General features: G+C 41.0%; 1 protein-coding gene across 3 annotated transcripts in view; it reads left to right on the top strand.

The window, feature by feature from the left end:
- The window catches only part of mpp7a (MAGUK p55 scaffold protein 7a), a 138,950-nt gene that overhangs the window by 29,721 nt on the left and 90,217 nt on the right, over positions 1-19,012 (top strand). For all 3 annotated transcript variants that reach the window (XM_079662313.1, XM_079662314.1, XM_079662315.1), the window contains exon 2: positions 13,268-13,436. In XM_079662313.1, coding sequence (XP_079518439.1) covers positions 13,400-13,436 — 37 coding nt within the window. In that variant the 5' untranslated portion in view covers positions 13,268-13,399. The remainder of the gene's footprint in view (positions 1-13,267; positions 13,437-19,012) is intronic.

Below are 19,012 nucleotides of genomic sequence, written 5' to 3'. Positions count from 1 at the left end.
TATCAGAATTAAAGTTGACATTTTGTGTCTTTTCTAAACAAAGTATCTGTTCCAGTGTATCTTTTTCCACCCAGTACGCTGATGCCCAGGCAACTCTGGGCCTGATTTGTACTTAATGGAATCTCTCCACGGCCAACATTTAGTATTCAACAAAGCTTTCTTCCTGTTTTCATTTCTTCATTCACAAGCACAGACATCATTTAAACCTGCCCCTTTCATATCTGCGTTTTAAGAGGCCCTTACTGTCTTAGGCCCCTGTGTGGGAGGGTGAGGGAAGCTGATGGAGCACAGGGCAGCATTTAAGATGCTCATTGGTTTGGAATTTTCCTGTCGGAGTGAGTAACACTGCGGATGGGAGAGATGTCTCCCCCGGCTGATTTACACTTGTGTTTGTGTCCTGGGCAGGGGGAAGGAGGCAGAGGGCATGACTGTGCCCCTGAAGATTTGGCTACAGTGGTTGGCATGGCAGCCCAATAGAGACAATAGTCTGTGGATTTAATTACTGGATAATATGGTATAAAAGTGTCTGTCATGATGTGGTTAAACACATTTTATCCTATTTTTGAGGAGTTTTTTTCCTTGTTTGTTTGTGAGAGAAGCCACTTTTGACAGTAAAACCAAAAATGTGGCTCCATGATTACAACCTTCTTCTCCAATGTCTGTTTTCATGGACACAATCTCAAATCAGGTTTTCTATTCATCCTTCTGTAGTGCGGTTAAAATGATGCCATAACACCATCTGGGTGCCATCTAGTAATTGTTTGTTTTCTATCATAAGCAGCTTAGCACCAGGATTATCGGTCGCTACAAGTGATGTTTCCGTGCCACAGCAGAAGGATGGTTTGCGTCTTATTTTGCCTCTCTAGAATGTTCTGTCAAGATCAAAAATAGTGAAAGGACAAAAGAAAGCCTCAATGCTGTGCAGACACCTGTGTGTGGGGAGTGAGCCACAGCACTGAAAGACGGAGACAGATACCAACATGGTTTTGAATCACAATCATATGGAAGAGTAGATTTACATCTGCTTTTAGAATATGTTGTAATTTAGGTATCTCAATTATATTCTTAAGGGGGCCCTATTGTTATCCATTACATTACATTACATGTTACTTGTTAGACGCTTTTATCCAAAGTGACCTACATACTCAATACTGTGGGCAATCCCCACAGGAGCAATTTGGGGTGAAGTGTCTCAGGGACACAACGACATGCTGACTGAAGTGGGGTTTGAACATGTGCTCCCTTGATCCGAACTCCAACACTCTATCCACTGCGCCACACGCCTCCCTATTGTGCTCATTTTATTCTTTAATGTTAAAAAAGTGCCTTCTTTTTCTCATGCTGCCTATGCTGCAGCAACTCTTTTCACCCTCTGTCTGAAACCAGAGCCCAGTTAGCTGGCCGGCTCTGTTGTCATTGGTGAACCATTTGAAGAAGTCCTGCCTCTTAGTTTATCACGTACAATGTGTATGAGCGCTAGCCAATAGAAGTACGAGTGTTACATCGTGATGTCATTATGTGACAGAAGTAAACAAAGGAATCAAATCGAGGCGTTTCAGGCAGATGGGGGAGTGTGTGGGAGAGAAACTCCCCCTGGCATTGACTATCGAATTGTAGCCTTTGCAGACCATTTACATGCACACAAACACATCACATTACAGGAAAAGAGAAAACCCAGAATAGCGTAATAGGGCCCTTTTCTTTTTTAGATGTTTACTTACACATATACAAACATAGTTGCAACAAGACTGAATATGGCCACTGTAGCATAGAACAATTTGAACTGACTAAATATACTGTAGCTATTAAAGCAGTCCCAAATGGGAAATAATCCCATTACACTTTAAGCCTGGATATAGTTCATGATATTTTTGGCATCATAGGACTCTCAGATTAAAAAACAGAAACAAATCCACACTCTATTTTTTTGTTTGCTCTACAGTTGGACTGTAGTTTTGCTATCTAGTAACTGATACAGATGTGTGTCCTCAATGCTCATTGGGTTGCTGATTTATACACTGGCCTTTTCTGGAACTGGACCCTGGGATTTGACTCTGTTCATGATTTAATTTAGACCTCAGAATGACTCCTTGAGTAGATGAGGTGCTGTGTTACCATACCATGTCTCAAACTATCACTTAGGTGTTTATGTTTCCATCTCCTGAGCGTGATAGCATGTATATTTGGGTCTCCATTGGTGTAACCTTATCAGACTTTGGCCCTCCTCACCTACTCTCCGGCTCTCCTGGAGTTCTAGCTCTGCCATCTGAGCACCCAACAAACTCTCCCTCTCCCCGTTCAACCCCGACCAGAGCCCGGCTGGTTTACACTGCGGAGAATTAAGGACAAGGGCGGCATTTTGAACTTTCTTGGAAACAGTCACGTTGTATGTAGCAAGAACTGGCAGTAATTGTCACAAATGGCTAAAGTAGGAGTTGATTATGTGGTCTGAATCTTGTGTCTTTTCTCATCATTTATTTTACCTTTCATCAATTTAAAATAAAGTTTGGTGTTTTTGTATTTAGTTAAAGATGTATTATTTAAGATGAACTCTTGTATTGCCAGACCAATACTGGATTTCTAAAACAGACACTTGAGTTCAAACAAATCTGATATCGGTTTTATGATGTAACATAAATAAACATTGTTTTTCAAGGCTAGCAACGTTGACTAATGATTAACATTAAACTAGTACAACACTTGTGTTCCGTTGAATGAATTGAAAAGATGTTGGTGATATCAGAATTGGTCCGATACTATTGTTTATTACCATATACTATAGTCACGTGTACATTAGCATCCTGTGCTAGCATGGCTGCAGAATCTATGTGTTTTCTAAATTGTCCCTACTTGCATACGTACTGAGGGGTTATTTTACCAAAAACAAATAGCAACACTAAATGACCGCAAGCATATCTTTCGCATTTCCACTATTCCTTGTAACTTACCGAGCAACATGCGGCTATTTCTGCAGCAAGCTTATACCTGATATGATACCCAATTCTACTCGGGCTTGCTTGGTGTGGCTGCCTTGTATCAGAAGTTGGCCTGGAACTATTTTACACAGACACTTGTTGATAGTAAGAAGGATTATTTTTAGCAGCAGTGACGAGTGAATATTACAATTTGTTATTTTTCCTAAAGTGTGTTAGGTATGCAGCTTACAGACTAATGGGAGCGAGTGACTTTCTACACCTCTTTTCTTTGTATCTATTTGTATCTATGTGACACTCATCTGTACCTTTTACGCTGCTTTTGTTTAATCTTTTCCTACTTTTTCGTTCCTCTCTTCAATTTGACCGTGTGCATCAATAATGCACCTGTTAATGGGCTCACTTCCACTTCCTGCTGCAGCTCTGTTAACATGTCCTGTAAACACCCAGGTTGCGTTCCGATAATCCAAAAATCAGCTCCTAAATTCTAACCCTATCTCCTATTCCTTAACCTCTGAGTGAAACGTCACGGGGTTAAGGGATAGTGGATAGGAGAATTCAAAAGGACTTAGGAGAAGAGACTGCGGTACTTTAGAGAATCCAAATGCACTTTCACTATCTGACGTGTTTATGATGCGCCAGCGGACGTCATTGTGTGCGTCTGCTGCTGTGGTGAAACTATGGAAACGACAGTGTTCTATATACAACGGACTACAACATGGATGTTTAATAAGAACGAGGGACTCATCTAGAGACTCTGCACCGTGCTCTGATGCTGTTGTTTTATGCTTTATGAACGTGGACAACAGAGAAACATATTCTTCATGACCAAAGTTGGAATTGAAATAAAAAAAGGAAAGTGAAACTTATGCTCGTCACCCTCTCCCTCCGGTCCACATTAATACAAATGATCCCAATACTTATGATTGTATGAAAATATCTTAAAAAGAAATACAAATGTATTTATTATAAACGTTAGTCCTTAACATCTATCACTGTGTATATCACCATTCAAAGATCTTTTAAAAGTTGAACAAACCCCACACAGCTCAGTGAAATGTTGACTTTATTTGATCATTTCAGTAAAAACTAACGTTCATATTTCTCTATTTGATTATAATACTGATGAACGTTCAAAACAAAGCACTTTGGCAACTTACCACATACGTTTTAAAATGCTTAATAAGCACCGTAACTTTCATGATATAACTTCTCCGTCATAATCGTTTGTTTCCGTGAACGGCCGACTGTTGTGTGACGGCAAATGCTGCGGCTGCAAGGCATTGTGGGGCAGCATTTTCTCCTCTCCTTTCGGTAAGGGAGGTCCAAAGGTTCCTAAGCTAAAGGAGGTTATAAAGGAAGTTTGAAACCTCCTTTCCTATCATTCTAGAGAATTCGAACGGAACTTATCATGGCTGCCACTGAGGGACTTCCGGGTCATTTCACTTGGTTAGGAAGGTTCCTAAGCTAAATGGACTATTGGAACGCAACCCCACATTAACGTGTAAGAGAATCATAAATATGATTCTATTCTGTAGCATCGCTGCTTTTTTTATCCCGTCTGTCTGTCTGTCTGTCTGTCTGTCTGTCTGTCTGTCTGTCTGTCTGTCTGTCTGTCTGTGAAACCAGCTGTCTCTTTCTGTTTCTACGCGTCTCTCTCCCTTCGCTCCAGGTAGCGTAACTCACTCTGGCAATATCTGGTGCGATAGTAGGTTACCCGGCAACACATTTAAAAAGGACTTCTGGATTAGTGAGGCTTATGGCTACCTGCTGCTCTCTCTGCGTGCCTCTCACTGCAGCTGCATTGCTATTAACAGCTCAAATCACTCATCTGAAAATCCGTCATCATCTAATTAATGTCAGTGGAAAGCCGAGTTACATATACATTCTGTATGTTTAGAGGATTAACGTCTCTCCCTCCCTATACATAAGTACAATTCTACAGGGCTTAAATAAAGCACTCGAATAAATGATGTTTATTTTTTTGATTAAGCAAAGTGGGTTCTAGTCAATACACCCACCCTGTCTTTCTGTCCTTCTGTTGAGTTTATAGTCAAATTTAATGTTGACATTTCAGGTCCAGGATTAATTGAATTGGTCATTAACAAATGAATGCAATGGCGACCCTACATGCTGTGTTTGTGTGTGTGTGAGAGAGACGGTGAGGAATGTGTGAGTGGCGACTGATAGTGACTGTGGTCTCCTCTCACTGTTAATGGGTCAGGAAGAGACAAAGAGCGGCTGTGTGTGCATGGGAACCAGAAGGCAGAGATGGGAGGAGGACAAAGAGGTGTTAAGACAAGGAAGTAATTGAGACTACAATGTCGTTTTGCAACTAATGAGTATTTATTATGAGTAATCATTTAATAAACTGATCAGGTTCTCAGATCCAAAGGTTACGTCTTAAACGATGAACCTCTGTTTAGATTAAAATAATTGATTAAATGTGGCATTGGTAACATCTTTGTTGTGTATGTCTTATCTGGGCAATAAAACAATGCTACATCAATATCGTGATATAATACTACATTTCGTCTTACATTTTGGATATTGTAATAAAGCATACAGACCTATCGTACTGTTCTAGCTGTTCTGCTATTTCCATTTAACCACTTAGACATTATTACCACATGACTAATGATTATTAAGTAAACATTTCATTGTGTAAATATTTTTGAATCCACCAAAAGTCAACTCTGCAAAATGTCTCTCAGTATTGATATTGATGTGTTTGATCAGAAATATTTGAAACAGTGATTCCAATAGTTTGATCTTCTCTTTAAGCTTTTGTATTACAGTTTGGAGGTAAATGTTTAAAGCTCTAAAAGTATATTTTTTGAGTAGGACAATTAGACTCCAGGTGTTGCGAATAATACTAACGATGGCTCGTTAACAAGGACTTCACCAGGCGTACAAGTACAAAGTATCCCTATTGGAAAGACCTAGCAAAAATGTTTAATTTCTCAGAATATATTTTGATATATTTCTTTTATAGATATCCTTTGTGCCGAACAAAACAGGCTTTTGTGTGAGTGTGGCAGCCTGCCTTGGTTTTAGTAATAACGGGCCCCTGGCAGGCAGTGGATGAGATTACTGGAGCCCATCTTTACTGGCACCCTGAGGCACATCTGAGGTCATGGTGAGGGCAGCGACAAACACACACACACGCACACAGTTGTGGACAGAAATACACACACACACACACACAAAAGAAACCAAGATACTTTCATTAATAGTTTTTGGGACAAAATGAGTAGACTGGAGATATTTAGAGAGCTTAGAGCTCCATCTAGTGGTCATTTGTTGTCACCGCAGGGAAACTAGGAACAGTGAGTAAAAGGATAGCCGGCTGTCCCTTTCAACACATAAAACAATGTATTATAATATGAATTAATTTTCCTAATTGTACCAACGTTTGTCTGTTTATTGACTTTTGTCTGTTTATTGACTTTTTGTGACGTAGGTTGTGGAATATTGAAGGATTTTGCATTAAATAATTGAAAAATGTATTTTGCATTATGTTTGATCAGTTTATTATGGTATGGTCCCAAAAGCTTCAAAGCCCAATGCAGTAAAAACATTTGAGTTGTATAGAAATACTTTTGAATTCTTTACTCCAAATATTTTACATTTCACATTTAGAATAACTTATACAGCTAAATTTGCTTTTAAACCGTATGGTATGCGTTACCCGTTACTGTCATGCAAATGGTTCTCTTCCCAGGTGACATTAGTTAACCCTCTCTGTTTACAATTGAATTGAGATGTGAGGTTAAACAAATAAATGAAGGGCGGAAAGGCAGAAAAAAAAACTTGAGTTTCAGGTCTGTTCAGGTGAGCTGAAACACCTGGTGGGCGGGTCTCTTCCTGTATGGGAGGATGTAGTTTGTGTGCACTGTAATAGTGTAGAGGCCGTGCCAACTGCAGCGTGTGAAGCTAACTTTCTGTGTGTTTTGGTAAGTCCCTTCACAGCTTTTGTTTCTTTATAGAGTATCATTATGACGTGCGTTAGTAAATCGCCTTCATTTGTTTCATATGTCTATAACATATTTGTGAATAGGTGTTACTGTGGTCACAGTAATATTGTTAGGTGAAAAAGACTTTCAAACTTGATTTGTTATTGTATGTTGCTTTAGCTTTGAGTAACTTTATACCTTTTCTTGTTATGTAATTGTGAGATAAGACTCCTTTGACACATCCACCAGACATTCATTGTAGTATTCTGCCATTAATGTCAACTGGAGACTTACAGTCTGTCACATTTGATTTTCTTGGAGTGCCCTGACTCATAATCTTCCACATCAGTGAGCCCCGAGTTCCTAAAACATCTTTCCATTTCTCTTGTAAATTACATGGGTCTCTCTCTTTTTTTTTAAGCACAATGAAATCCAGCCAGTTGAGTGTTGAGGTGGCTGAAAGGGGAGAATGACATCATGACTCTGGAAAGTCAGGTTGACCTAAACAAAAGATTTATATCTGTGTGTATAAGTGCTTACAACACACATGTAAATACACGTAAGCAGATGTATTTTATGTGGAAAAACTGGACCCTTATGACTAACACTTGTCCCACCTGCGACCAAAAGAAGAGCGCTCACTTTTCCCATTTCACTGTCAACCCATCACATCGGATGAAGCCATTTCTGTTGATATGTACTTTTCTTCTGTCATGGCTTAATGGCGTTCATTGATATTCCACATTTGCTCCCCTAATCTGTTTCCATAAGCTTTTTTTTAGTTGTATTCCTCCTTATTGCTCAATGTTATTACTGCTACCCCACAGCAGTCAGTCATTCCTGGAACATCAGCCTTGCCAGGTACCGCTGAGTCTTAATTTAGGCAGCCCCAATCCCTCGTAAAGCTAACGGCTATTAACGAGAAGTCCTGTGGCACACGCCTGAAAACACAACCCTGTCCCGCCAGCGTCACGCGGCTCACTCTTAATAGGAATCGACATGGGGACATTTTGGCAGCGCTGCGCCGAGGCAGGAGACAGACATTATTCAACAATGTGTTTTTCCACAGAAGAAACAGAAAAGGCTGCATTTGCAACGCTTGCATCAGAGGGATTTCTTTTTTCAGTTTTCAAAATGTCATGTGGATGAACATTCCCCTCCACCATGGTTTAATGCGCTGCAATTACGCACAGCACATTGAAATGTAGTTCCACCATGTGCCCGTGTGTAAATGAATGTTCGCCTATACCACATTTGGATACACTGCAATTATACCCTTACGATTGTGTCATGTAAGGTAGTGTCAGTGTGCATGTGGCTGTAACTCTATCTACTTCTGTCTGTCTGACTTTGCACTTTGTGGTTAAAAAAAAACCAATATGATGTAGAGTAGCTGAAATACAAATTGATCTTACATCCAATCTGTCTTCACAACTCCCCCCACACTAATACCCCGAAGCTGAAGCTCAACAACGGGGCTTAAAGTAAAAGAACATAGTTTTCCATAAAAGAAACATCTCTGAAAAACCCATTCAAGGGCGTCCCACTTTTGTGTCTTCAATCAAATTGTATTATTTAAAAACCTGTTTTGTGAACTGCTCTGTGTGCTTTTTGCGGGCACTACTGACTGCAGGACTACAGCTGGTCAATGTGTTCATTTATTTACGTTTTATTGAATTCTACCTATTAACAAAAGCTGTCATGTCTCGTCCAATAATGTCAAATGTTTTGCTTTGATCAGTTACTCCTCAAAATTTATTCAGGCAAAGTTATTTTATGTATGCCTTAAACTTTACATTAATTTGTTCACTTAATTAGTAACAAAGTTACTTCCTAAAACAGTTCAGTATAAGAGACCCATAAGATAAAAGCAGCAGGACACATCGGACAATAAACCCGGATTGCCTTCGTTTTACAATAGTGTAAGTTAAGTGCAGAAACAAAGCCTCACGATGTTGCAACAGACAGTACAGAATTGGTAACCTGAGCAGGTGTCACCCAGACTGCCAAATAGATCTTCTCTCCTAACAAGCACCAGTCTAAATAAACTCTTCAGATTGGAGCGAATCAGCAGACATTGAAGCTGGTGGGTCGCTTTGGAGCAAATTGGTCCTTCAGACTGTAACCAAAGAAGATGTGACAGGTTTGGCTTTTGGTGGCCATCTTTCATGCGTTGAAGAGGATCGGTGTCATACATGGTGGCCCAGTAAAAACCTTGGCCAGTAGCTGGCCTTCCTGTCACTTAATGTTGGACAATCCAGGACAGAATAACCCAGCACCGCAGGCGAAGGTTCCATGGTGCTGAATAGCAGAGCTGACATGAACGCAGAATCATTTCCAGCCTGTGAACGCTTCGGAGCATGACATGTTTTCCTGAGGATCTTGTCGTCGTTGGGCAATGTGCTTTGAACAGTGATCTTTCCACAGTTCAGCCCCCCTCGACGAGGAAGGGAAGAAGCTTCATAATTAAACTGATCTACAGTTCTAACCTCAAAGCATGGATTCAAATTGTTAACAGGCCCTTAGAAATGACAAGTCTTCCTGTGTTTTTCACTGTCAGTCATTCACCTCCCGACTCTGTTATTACTGTCACTAACTTCATCAAAATCCAGCTGAGAGTCAGACGACTCCACCCATGTTCCCCCTAACTGGACGGACAGGCTTGTTTTTGAAAAGAGAGGAAAAATAACATTCTTCTACACCTCCCTGTTTCCATCCTTCTACCTATCCATCCATCACCCTGGGCTATTTTCTCTTTAAACACTGATTTGACCTCAGGTTTCACACCCACAACAAGACTAAGCAGAGACACAGACGTTTCCCGACATCTATACATACAGGTCGTTGTAAGTGTGAGGTGCCTCAGATTCCGTCCCAGCTGGGGTTTCTGGGTAAATACCCTGCAATAGTGAAAGTTCCCACTAGATGGTGGCAGAACCATTTGAAGTTGTCAGACTGAGAGGGAGGCACATCTCATTGCAATTAAGCCTATCCCATCTCTCCTCCACATGGTAAAGTGTCCCTTTACTCCCCCCATGACCATCTGATATTGTGAGATCTCAACCGACACGGTAAGAGCATTCTGACAGTGGGGAATGTTTCTTTAAGTATGTCTATATGATCCTTTTGGGCCTTTTAAAAAGTCCCAGGTGTTCTGGGCTCTGCGACATGCTTCCTGGCACTCCCAGAGCTCCCTCAAATGGAAAGATGGATCCCTCCTCAGATTGGGGAATATGTGGTCATTCCCCTTTGGATGCAACAAAAGGCGAACGACTGATATTACAGCGCGGCATACCTTAAGAGTATTACTGTCCCTTGTCTTTCCTCAAGTCTGTCAATCCAATCACAAAGCCTTATGACAAAACCGTGCTGTGGCCCTCTCTGTGAAACACTGAACTGATTTAGTACGGGTCAGTTATCTTGGCACGAGCGCGGTGGCTGTTAGGCTCAGTCTCCTCTTCAAACCGGCCTGCTGGAGTGATTTCGTGGTCACTGCTCGAGGCGCCGCTGCCCTTTCTCTGCTGGTCCTCTTAACCTATTTTATTGAAGTATACAAAGAGATGAACTCCAATTTCAGCAGGTTTTCCGCTTGTACGTGATGCTCATGCAAAGCTATATGCAAACGACTCACCAATCTGGCCTACGGAATTGTGCTGGCGCGAAATGCCTGCAGGGTTTTCAATCCCATATCTTCTCTCGGTGGAAAACTGACCCTTTTTCAAGTGCTGTGTGATGAATGCACCATACTTTGTGCATCTCAATCCAGACGAGAAATATCTTTTTCTGATATGCTCCTGATGGCTTGCTTACCTGCTCACGATTAGACATCTTCTGGATTGTATTATCTAGATGCTTTTTCCACAAGGTTCCACCTGGGGTCTGCCGGGCCCTGAGGTGAGTTCACATCACAGAATGTCAGACAGGCGTGGTAGCATTTTTCTACGTGGGCTGACTTCATGGCAGGTTTGAGCCTTAACCTGTGTGTGTGTGTGTGTGTGTGTGTGTGTGTGTGTGTGTGTGTGTGTGTGTGTGTGTGTGTGTGTGTGTGTGTGTGTGTGTGTGTGTGTGTGTGTGTGTGTGTGTGTGTGTGTGTGTGTGTGTGTGTGTGTGTGTGTGTGTGTGTGTGTGTGTGTGTGTGTGTGTGTGTGTGTGTGTGTGTGTGTGTGTGTGTGTGTGTGTGTGTGTGTGTGTGTGTGTGTGTGTGTGTGTGTGTGTGTGTGTGTGTGTGTGTGTGTGTGTGTGTGTGTGTGTGTGTGTGTGTGTGTGTGTGTGTACATGTGGGCAAGGTGCCAGGAAATACTCACTCCTGTACAGTTCTCACTGCGGGGGCTGAATGAGAGATTCTTTGTGAAATACACACATATATATATATATATATAATGCATTTTCAGTCAACATTTTGGCCAACTGATATGGAAGGGAAGTCACAATATTTCAAAAAGTGTGTGTGTGGCGGACACCACAACAAGTAATGGCTGCAACACTTACCATCATGGGAGATGCAGAATGTAGCTTATCTCACAGCCGTGTTTATTTTGAGCATTTTCTTCCAGTGAAGTGAACAAGTAACAGGACCCCAAGGCTTTACAGTTTAGGAAACTGAGCTTGACTGGGCCACCGCACATGGGAGCTGACATATAATGGGTCATTAAGCCGCATGCTGTAAAGAACCAAAGGCTCGATCCTAATTGTTTTCCGTTCCCCTTTTTTCAGATAGCGTTCATGCTGGTGGCAGGACTTCGCTTGACTTAGGGACTTGTTGAGGTTTAGTGGCCTTTGAAAAAGCTTGTAATACCTTTTAGGAAACATTGGCTGGGGACCTGTTAAAGGTTCAATAAGATGGGCTGTGGCTGAGGCCAGGGAAAGGTGGACGGTGTCGGTGTGTGGCCAAGGGCGTCCACTGGGGCCCTCTATTACTTGTACAGATTTCAGCTTTCTGCCACCCTGCTCTGACAGCGCATACAAAAGCTGTCAACAAGTCGAGGTCACTGTCACTTTGAAACATTAAGCACACCCAAAGACACGTTTATAGCAAGTTCTTACCTACCTGTGAGGCCTGCTTTTACGGTTGCTTTCAACCTGTTTTGAGGTCTCTCGGGTGAAGCCTTATGTCATGTTTTAATAAGCGCCCAAAAGTTAAATTGCAAGGCTTTCCAGTGTTTGTAACATTGAATTGATGCTGCACTTTTCTTTGATTTGTCGTTAATTTTTTTTTTTTTGTATAGCAATAAGGCCTTTTGAGCTCTGCTTGATAATTTGACCTTTTTTCCGGGCATACCAAACTTTAAAGTTAAATGAAAGCTCTAAGCAAAGTCAGATATATGGAGGGGGTCTAAAGCAGTGGTTCCCAACTGTTCCAGCCTCAGTGTCCAGTTTCTCCTCAGTCATGAGTTCATAGACATAAGATAAATTAATACACTTTCCATGTGGGAAATATAGACTTACATCAATAATAACAATAATAATAACTTGCAGCCTGCAAACAAAGCTCTGCATAAAGCGATACATATTTTTCCAGAAATATTTCAAAATCAAAAGTTGTTTTAGTTTATTTATTAGTTAAACGGTCCCACAACCTACTTTTGGACCGCAACCCACCAGTTGGGAACTTCTGGTCTAAAGCAAGTAACGTCTTAGTGTAGAAAAGTTGTGACCAAGTCTTAAATCTACTGCTCTGCTCTGCACTTGTCATTATCCTAATCAATACATATTAAACCGTTTCCTCCTGTTGTGGTTTAGGAGTTTATTGTATGCTACTACGTGTGTCTGCATCATCCACTGCAGGTGGAGGTTTCAATGAGCCACAGGCTTTTTATGTGTGTTCTACAGCCCTTCTCTTCCTGTCCCTGCTCTATCTGGCTTTCCAGTTCAGCGCTATTATTTACGAAGCGATGCTTTTCCACGCCTGTTTGATTTTTCACAGGTCTGTTGCATTCGCTTGCTTACTTTCCCCTAAGCGGATAAAGTTTCTCTTGTTTCCGCTGGATGCTGAATAAAGTGTGGGGCACCTGGATGTATGTATGTATGTGTGTGTGTCTGAGTGTACGTGTGTATGCGTTCCTGGTGAGGTGATGTTGGCTCATGTACAAAGCAAGATGTTCAGCAGCTTAGAAAAAAAAAAAAGTGTCAGGTTGTAAACACCTAGAGTCAACTGTGAAGACACACATGCACACTCTGTGAGTCATTCACTTTCAATCGCTGGCTCACCTACACACAGAAACATATATTTGATAGTATGGTAGATATTAATTTCCATGGCTACAGGTGGCCATGAGATCCCACAACACAGAACACAGTAGCGGACTGACACTGACACACACGTGCATGCGGCCGTTCTGCCATTTGACAAGCAGGCTCTAAAATCTTGTTCTCTTGCAGGGCTCCATGGCATAAAGCCTGTCCTCACATTCAGCTGGTCCCTGGGGAGAGCTGCCGAGGAACTCACTACTCTGACGCCCCGCTGCCATTTTCCACAGCCTGAGGGGAATCAGGAAGCAGCCAGCAGGAGCCATGCCTGCCCTGGCCACCGGAGCCGGCCACGAGCCAGGTACAGACCCTTCGTCCAATCCCAAACACAAGAATCTCTGCACAGAAATGCACTCATCAATGCACAAACAGACAAACGTGAACACAAGCACCAAGTGGGATGCCAGCCTTAAACTCAATATATCTTTTTCAGGGCTTTATTGTCATGTGCACATTAGCTACAGTGTAGATATGGCAATGAAAAACTTAAGTCACAGGCCCCTCCAACCGTGCAACATGAATATATATAGGACATAAAACAGATACAATAGTGCAAGAGAATGTTTGAGCTGTGCAAGTAATACAAATAAAATAGAAATAGTGCCAGAAGAGTCAATATACTAGGGATGTAACGATATATCGAATATCGCGGTAAATAAATGTCTCAATACCGTCGTGAGACTGACAAAATATACCGCGATTTAAAAAATAAAAAAAAAGAAAAAAAAAAAGTTTTAAATAACTTTTTTTTAAAAATATATTTAAAAAAAAAAAAAACTTTATTTAACCAGATGGTCCCGTTGAGATAATCAATCTCTTTTTCAAGGGAGACCTCTCCAACATGGCAGCAAGTAGGTTACAACATGAACATAAAACAACAGATAACACAAAAGGACATCGTATTTACAGGGCTACATGTACATACCTAGAGACATTGACAAGTACCGACAGTATATTTATATCTCACCCTGTCAATAAGCCTCACCTTCTTGGCAAAAACTCTATTGTTTTTGAAGTGGTGGAGAGACAATGCACAGTTTGACCCACTGCTGTCACCCATGGCCAAAGCCTATCTCTCTGTCCCAGCAACATCAGTACCAAGCAAGAGAGTTTTTTCCACAGCAGGGGATATTGTAAACGCCCAAACATCCCAGCTTCTACCTGGAAATGTGGACATGCTCATATTCCTAAAAGATAACCTTGATGATGCTGAGAGAGTTGAGTTACTTGAAAAACTAAAGTGAAACTTGATTTATTCTATTGCAAGATCTGATTATTATATTGTTGACACTTTAAAATACTACTATCCTACTAAAATGCTGTACAAATCAGATTTATTATTTAATAAATTAAAAAAATTCACATTTTTTCCCCTTTATTTTTCAATATTGCGATAAATATCGTACCGTGGACTTTTTATCGCGATATTATCGTACCGTGAGTTTTTGGCATCGTTACATCCCTACAATATACTAGTAAATGGAATATAATATATGGATAAATAATTTGCAAGATGCAAACAGATGAATGTCTATGGATGTTCATGGATGTTCTTCACAGAGTTCAGGTGTTTAATAATATTATGGCCTGTGGATACGGAAGCCAGGTTTTGTGCCAACACTTAAGTTTAATTTCATATTAGAAATGATTTACTTTGAAACTGTCTTAGTCGGCCTTTTCTCTGGACTTGAGTGGACGGTCTAAAAACTGTGGTTGGAAAACAAACCAGAGTCCATTTTCACTTATTTTGTTCCCTTCCCAATGAAAAACGCACCATGGCAAATAATCACATCATCCATTAACAGCAACAAATAATGTCCAAATATACACTCCATCTCTCTGTATGTTTTTCTGTTTGTAAGTGTGTGTGTGATGGCGTCATGTCAAAATAAGGAGAACACGTCAAGCTTGTCAACGCCGAGACAGCTGCCAGAAATCACCACCTCTCTCCCCTCAGGAGCACTATCCTCTTCTCAGTCTGGATTAATGGCCGGCTACATCATCACGCACGCACGCTAGCACGCACGCAGAAGACCCGACGAGAGCATGATAACAAAAGGACAAAAGGAGGACAGACATTATGTCCCGCTCTGATTGATAAAGAGTGTGTGGGTCTCTGCGTCCAGACTTTTAACAGAGTTACCGTAGCCCCCGTCATCCTGGAAATGTGCGCAGACAAAGTAGAAAGCCAGACCGCCAATTACGATTAGAGTCATTTTGTGGCAATTACCGGCAAGGGCTCAGGTTTCCAAATAAAACACGTAAAGACTCCTCTGCTCCGTCTCCTCTGATTCCCCCGTGATGGTCCTGTGAAGTTTTGTGCGCAGGTGAAACATGATGAAGATTATTGATGAACGTTAGATCACTGATCTCCAGGCCTGGTGATGTCACACATACTCACAGCTGGCATTGGCACTGCCTGGCACTCTACCAGCATTTACACAGAACTCTATATCTTTTGGAACCATAACAATGCCGCTTTTTTAAAGAGATAAAGTGTTACTAGCATGTTGGAAAATGGGACATATTAAGAAATGCAAGACATAAACCTTCCACTACATCTGTTCTTGACCGATGGAGACTTTTAACACTGTAAATAGAAAAGTACAATTTTAAAAAACATGTGAAGGAATTATTCCTGACTTACTGTATCATTGTCTCAATCTATACTCAATACTTCATAAAAGTGGTCTTTTCCTGGTTTTAAAAGCTTGGGGAAACACTTTTCAGAAGTTTTATTTTGTAATTGTGCCCTCTTCTGCAAGTACAACTATTCATTGAACATATTTAAAATAACATATTTGATCCGAAACATTGTCCTATCTATTCTTTATTATACTTTAAGAATAATGTTGAAGCAGTAAATAAAAACAAATAGTAGTAAATGTGACAGAGTTTCAGAAATAAAACATAGGATCAGATACTTTATTAAGCCCAACCCTAAATACATGTAATTTAAAGAGGAATTTAGTAGTAGTGGGAAAACGACCCATTTTCGTAAACTAAGTCAACAAGCCATGATTATTAGCCATGTTGAGCAGCTAACTATAACATGTAGTGTATCTTTATTAATATTCCACACAATAATAAATACATAAACACACAATGAGGGCAGTTAAGCATGTTATCTGCATTAGGGAAAAAGGGGTTTACCTGACCTGAACCAGGTTCCAGAATGATCTCAGATTCTACAGAAAAATATCTCAAAAACCTTGTGATGTCTAAAAGCAATCCTGACTTCATCCTGAATTCCTCCAGGATCATAAATAATAACACGTATCTATTCTCTCTGCGGTTTCCAAGACCAAGAATGTTTAAAAGTTCATGTCACCAGGTATCTGTTGGAAAAACATTCCACTCCAACAAAATCGTAAATCGCAAAAAACGATCTTTTTATTAATTTTAGGTCGAATTGTGTTCCCCAGCTAGCAAACAACAGCATCTTATTTATATTTAACATTATTGAGTGAATAACTTAAGCTCAGAAAGACAACAGCAACCTCTTCCCCACACAACATAGTATCCTTCATTAAAATATGTTATCATCCTTGTTAAATAGAAATCCCAGACATGTTGCATAAGAAACACTCCTTATATCACTAAACATTGATTTTACCAAAAGTCACTGTGTTAGAAAACAGTCCTGTTCTTAAAAAACAAATCTAATATTTACATTTCTTATTATGACTGTTAGTAATCATGTCTAAATTCTGTAATTTAACGGAACCGTTTTGCACTTGCTGACGTGTAGTCTCAGTTCAGAGGGCGTCCTCATCAGCTGCAGCGGGACCCTCTGCAGCGTTCTGGGGATTTGGCGTGTAGGTAGCAACACCTCTGCAGACGAGCATAAATCCACAGAGGCTAACAACACCGCCTCCACATTGCGGAGGCTGCCAATAATTACAGAGACATTTCGGGGTCTTGCCAGGACCTTACCTTCTTTTCATTAGCAGCCCTGCCATCGGCAGACCCCTCAATACCCCCCCCCACACACACACACACACACACACGCAAGGACAGAAGATGAAGTACCGTGCTGGGGCTTTTAACATAATGGGGGAAAATATTATCATTAATTTAACTATTCGTTAGTAGCAGCTCTCCTTTTTCATCCCCAGATTTGGACGTGTGTGTGTGTGTGTGTGTGTGTGTGTGTGTGTGTGTGTGTATGTGTGTGTGTGTGTATGTGTGTGTGTGTGTGTGTGTGTGTGTGTGTGTGTGTGTGTGTGTGTGTGTGTGTGTGTGTGTGTGTGTGTGTGTGTGTGTGTGTGTGTGTGTGTGTGTGTGTGTGTGTGTGTGTGTGTGTGTGTGTGTGTGTGTGTGTGTGTGTGTGTGTGTGTGTGTGTGTGTGTGTGTGTGTGTGTGTGTGTGTGTGTGTGTGTGTGTGTGTGTGTGTGTGTGTGGCTCTTATTAAAATGCTCATTATCGGAGTGTTTGGAGAGCAAATACGTGGGTAGACAAATGGAGGGCGCATGTAAGACAACACCATCTCTTTCTCTCTCCCTCTCTTTCCTTTCTCTCCGTCTAAGCCCAGATAAACAACTTGCCTCCATGTGAATTAGATTTTCATAAAATGTCACCAAAAAGTGATAAAAATCTACTTAAAAAAGCTATAAAATATTGGAAAAATTGCTCAATACTACCATGGGGAGTGTTTAAGAAAATGTCCTGGTGATTGGGTTACTCTGAACTCATTTGACTGTGTGACTTTTTTTTTATAATTCTTTGGAAGCAGGTTAATCACAGGGCTTTATTTAATGATGCTCGCCTTGCTCAAGATGTTTGAATTGTTGTACCTCTCCATTCTTCCAGAAAACCCTGCCCCACGCTTTGGACGCTGTTATGTGACATTTTGTTGGCTGCCGCTCTTAGGATCTAATACTCATATTAATTCCCACTGTAACAAGGCAGCCAAGAAAAGACAAAAAATGAGCTTTTAATTATGCAAACACTTCAGAGGGGCTGATGATTGGAAGCTTGCGCCACATAGACGTCGAGGCTAAACTGTGCTCATATTAACCTGAGCACAGTGTAACCCCATTCCAAAAAGCTATGCAGCTGCTCTCCTCCAGACAGCTGCTGTTTAGTCGTTTCTCCTGCTGTTTGGCCGTGATGGACTTTTGTTGTGCGTTCAGTCAGGGACAGATAACCGTTACGCCTCCGCACGGCTTGGCTCGAATCCTCTCAGTTTATCTCAGCTCCCACTCTGGGATCTACAGACAGACAAATCCAGCCCACTCCTCTGTCTGCTACACAACATTCATCTCCCTACTGAGCTCCATTAGCTGCGAGGATACCTTTCTAGAGTTCTTTCTCTTTTTGTTTTACACCATGTGGGTGTCACATGTGCTTCATTTGTATTGTGGCTTTATGAAAAACCTCTATCGACCCCTATAGCATCACAGGATGTCAAATTTAAATATCACCTTCATGCTAAAAAAACTTCCAGAATACCTGAATTCTTCCCAAACCCTGATTTATGTTTTGTGAGCTTATCTCGCTGTACAGCACTTTGGTCTCAAAGTTTTTAAAGTGCTATATAAATAAAGTTGGATTGGATTGGATTTACGGACAAAACATTTCTGTTTACCTCTGATTTTACCCAGGCCACTTAAAGATATAATAATGCTTATGGAAAGCACTTTGAATTGCCATTGTGATAAACGTACCTGAAATACTTTTTACAGAGACACGATAATAGTAATCTAGAATATAGGAAAGGTGAATTTCAACATTGTCTTTCCAACGACAATTGAATTGACCGTCCACTGCCGTTCCACATGTGTTTAAACATTTCTCTTTATACTCGGATTCACGTCGGTATTAACTTGCCCCTTTTTTTAATGAGGGTTGCGCAGTAATGGCAGATGAGGAGCT

Source organism: Notothenia rossii, assembly GCF_949606895.1.
Source record: "Notothenia rossii genome assembly, chromosome: 12".
Classification (NCBI taxonomy): Eukaryota; Metazoa; Chordata; class Actinopteri; order Perciformes; family Nototheniidae; genus Notothenia; species Notothenia rossii.
Note: the sequence above shows the minus strand (reverse complement) of the source record. Positions and strands in the feature narration are given on the sequence as shown.